Source organism: Penaeus japonicus, unplaced genomic scaffold (assembly GCF_977035675.1).
Source record: "Penaeus japonicus unplaced genomic scaffold, GWHDUDI00000001_assembly GWHDUDI00000034, whole genome shotgun sequence".
NCBI classification, from domain to species: domain Eukaryota; kingdom Metazoa; phylum Arthropoda; class Malacostraca; order Decapoda; family Penaeidae; genus Penaeus; species Penaeus japonicus.
The window spans coordinates 23,075,850-23,079,841 of record NW_028234436.1 but is presented as its reverse complement, the minus strand read 5'-3'; the positions used below and the strand labels follow the sequence as shown (position 1 = coordinate 23,079,841).

Genomic DNA, 3,992 nt, shown 5'->3' with positions numbered 1-3,992 from the left:
TCTCTCTCTCTCTCTTTCTCTCTCTTTCTCTCTCTTTCTCTCTCTTTCTTTCTCTCTCTCCTTCTTTCCTCTCTTTCTCTCCTCCCCCTCCTCTCTCTCTCTCTCTCCATCACGCTTGTTGTGGCTAAAAAATATTTAATAACTATTGGCATCCCATTCTTCGTCTAATTTGAGAGTTAAATAAGCATTCATTTATTTTTCTGGAATATTGTTGAGTTCTTGTAGTATTGAAGTTTTAAATTCCAGGATATGGTTGGTCTGAAATACATTGAAAGTTTTTTTTTTTTTTTTTTTTTTTTTTTTTTTTTTTTTTTTTTTTTTTTTTTTTTTTTTGACTGCAGGACTTCCGGATATAAATCATAAAATTTCACCAAAGATCCATATGTGACATTTTTAAATACCATTTGGTTATATAAAAGGATGTTTGGTGAAGGAAAATTATTTTATCAAAGGCTCCTTAATTAACACATGCCATACTTACCCAGGTATGCCATAGTGATATTAAGTTATATTAAAGTTTTATTTTCTCGTGAGTTCATTATGTATAATATATATATATATATATATATATATATATATATATATATATATATATATATATATATATATATATATATATTTTTTTTTTTTTTTTTTTTTTTTTTTTTTTTTTTTCTCTCTCTCTCTCTCTCATTATTACGAAATCTTCGCTTACCTTTAGTTTAATTCTTATGATGGTGATAGTGATGATGATGATGATGAGGTATGCTATGATATATCACTGCATCATATTCTTGATGCATGTAATGTTAAATTAAATTATTTCTTACATTATATATACTTACAAAATATTGTCATATTCATTCGAAATTCCATCCACAATAAAAATAATATTGATCACAGTGACTATTCCATCCACAATGAAAAATAATTTTGATGACAATGGCTGAAAATAATTTCTTACATTATATATACTTGCAGATATCATATTTGCAATTGCAAAAAAAAACATCATACCGTGCCTCAGGCCTATCATCTCCAAGTTCGAGGTATTTACATTTCAATATAAATTGCGTTATTGCGTTATTCCATTACGATTTTAGGAACAACCGAGATAACCTTGCAACGGATTTAATATTCTGAATTAACTTCCCCCGAGATCCCACGGGAAATATCTCGATAGAATATTTACGTTTTTTTTTTTTTTTTTTTTTTTTTTTTTACGAAGTTATTGTAGATCCATGATAAAAAAAAATCCATTAAGTGGGTCGTGTGATTAGGTTTAGCTCTGTACCCTCTGGCTGTTACCTGGGAAGAGTAGGTTCGAGTCCCAACCAGGGAGGTGTTTGAAATTATTAATAACTTTGCGACATAGAGTAATCAGTGATACATACTTTATATACATGATTATGAAGTAATGACAACGTTACCAGACATGATAACACGTGAATATTATGATTATGATGATTATGATTATGATAATGAGTATGGTGATAGTGATTTTCATGATTATGATAATGAGTATGGTGATAGTGATTTTCATGATTATGATAATGAGTATGGTGATAGTGATTTTCATGATTATGATAATGAGTATGGTGATAGTGATTTTCATGATTATGATAATGAGTATGGTGATAGTGATTTTCATGATTATGATAATGAGTATGGTGATAGTGATTTTCCTGATTATGTTAATGAGTATGGTGATAGTGATTTTCATGATTATGATAATGAGGGTGGTGGGACGGTAATTTTGAGGATAATAATAAGGATCATAATAAATGATAAGTGATGATACAAATAAGAAGTAAAAAAATGAATAGAGTTTAGTAACGCTCTAAATTCGATAGGTCTCAAGCCGCCACGCAGACGCACCAAAGGTCACGTGACACTGGTTGCTTGCGCGGCATATAAAAGAAGAGCAGAAAAAAATAGCATTGTCAGAACCCTCCCTTGGCTTCAGTCAGATACCTCATCTCTGATTCTACAGATAAGGTATAAGTAGAATATGATAGGGTGATGTATTCGAAATGACTTCTACCGGCATTGATAGTTGTTCTTTTAACAATTTCGTTATAGTACATAAAAAAAAGGTAAATACTTATATATGTTCTACCGTAACCCGCGTTCCATTCTCCACAGATGAGGCAGAAGCTGCTTTTGGTGGCCTTGGTGGTAACTCATGTAGCTGCGACGTCAACTCACGTCAAAGGATATGTTGCAGGACGACCAGGTGGATCCGAGGTAGACACTGGTCGTCAATCCTATGGGTCATATGTGTGTAAGGACCCACAGAACAATCGTCACTGTCCTAGGATCAAGAGGAACGTTGTGGAACAGCCAAGAGGACACGGGGGTCGAAGAGAGAAAAGAAGTGTCCTATTTAACTCTGGGGATGGGATGGGACCTTTGTTGCAGCTACTGCGTGTCCTCATGTCGACAGTGCTGGAGCAAAGAATCCCCGTTCTATTCCACGACTCGGAGCCTCTTGCTACGGATCTTCTGCAAGAGTTCTTGGCGAAAGAAGAGGTCCAAATCCCCGCCGTTGTGATAGATCTTTCTCAAGACGATTTGCTCCAATCAGAGTGGCTCAGGAGGTACAACGACGAGTGCTTCGTTCACGTGGTCTTGTTCAGTTCGGTCGAGATCGTGAACGCGTTTGCCGAGGAGCTCCCCGAGCTGATTTGGACCCCTGCGTTCCTCCTGCTGCTGAACCTCAATCCTGGCCAGAGCGCCGCCCACCTCCTCACCCACCGCACCTTAAACCACAGTCCCTTCCTCACACTCCTCCAACCCGACGTCACGAGAGGAAGTTTCCGATTTAACATCCTCACTTACAATCCCTTCGGGGATAAGGTCGACTTCACCGGCCACACATATCCGGATTTCTCGCGGCTGCAGTTCCTAGACGTCTTTCCCGATCGCTTTGGTAGTTTCCACGGCGTCAACCTCCAGCTGGCGAGTTGGGCGGACGATTTCCCGTACCTGGTGCCGCAGGATACCCTCGAGGAGACCACTGGGATCGCGATTTACATGCTGAAGGAAATCGGCTCGAGGTTGAACTTCACTTACACGGTCTACCAGACGCCCGAGGACCACTGGTGGGGGGACTTCTTCAACGGGTCTTGGCGGGGGATGATCGGCGAACTTTGGAGGAGGGAGAAGTGAGGCACCGCCCTCTTATATGACAAAGAGCGTAAAAAAATATCTTGATTCTTGAAGAATATTTGATCTAAATATCTAAAAAGAATCTAAAAAAAACGTTAAAAAAATATATTGATTCTTTGAGAATATCTAATCTATTTAAATATCTAATAAAATATCTAAAAAAACGAAAAAAAAAATCTTGATTCTTCAAGAATATCTAATCTATCTAAATATCTAATAAAATATCTAAAAAAGCGTAAAAAAATATTTTGATTCTTTAATAAATCTTAACGTAGTAAAAAAAGAGGAAATATAGAGCTATAAGCATATGAAAACCTCACAAGCTTAAACACAAGATCTCAGCATTGCCCATCTTCCTTTCCTTTATTCGACCCTTTTCATCCACTTACTATCACTATCAACTCCTTCCTTCCTTCCCTCCTATCCTCTTTACAATCTCATTTTTCCCCTTTCTTCCCAGAGACCTTTGTGTGAACGTGATGTCTATCGTGGAGGAGAGGTACCACGCCGTTGACTTCAGCGTGCCTTACTTCACGGACTCCTATTCCTTCGTTCTGAGGAACCCCGACCCGCCTCCTCGATGGTGGTCGATTGTCTTTCCTTTCTCGTATGTTTTGGGTTGTCTTCTTCTCGTGTGTGTTTTTTTTTTAATGATTTTCTTCTCTTTCTTGTCTGTTTTTTTATGGTTTTCTCCTCTTTCTTGTGTTTTTTTATGGTTTTCTCTTCTTTCTTGTGTTTTTTTATGTTTTTTTCCTTTTTCTCGTGCTTTTTTTTCCTCTTTCTTGTGTTTTTTCTAATGGTTTTCTCCTCTTTCTCGTGTTTTGTTTCCAGTGGTTTTCTTC

General features: G+C 37.1%; 1 protein-coding gene across 1 annotated transcript in view; it reads left to right on the top strand.

Moving 5' to 3' along the window:
• Positions 1 to 1,836: 1,836 nt before the first annotated feature.
• LOC122250503 (glutamate receptor ionotropic, delta-1) overlaps positions 1,837 to 3,992 on the top strand; it is a 9,616-nt gene continuing 7,460 nt past the window's right edge. The window contains exons 1-3 of the mRNA XM_086531036.1: positions 1,837 to 1,977; positions 2,125 to 3,146; positions 3,611 to 3,757. Of these exons, the coding sequence (XP_086387162.1) occupies positions 2,125 to 3,146; positions 3,611 to 3,757 (1,169 nt within the window). The 5' untranslated portion in view covers positions 1,837 to 1,977. The remainder of the gene's footprint in view (positions 1,978 to 2,124; positions 3,147 to 3,610; positions 3,758 to 3,992) is intronic.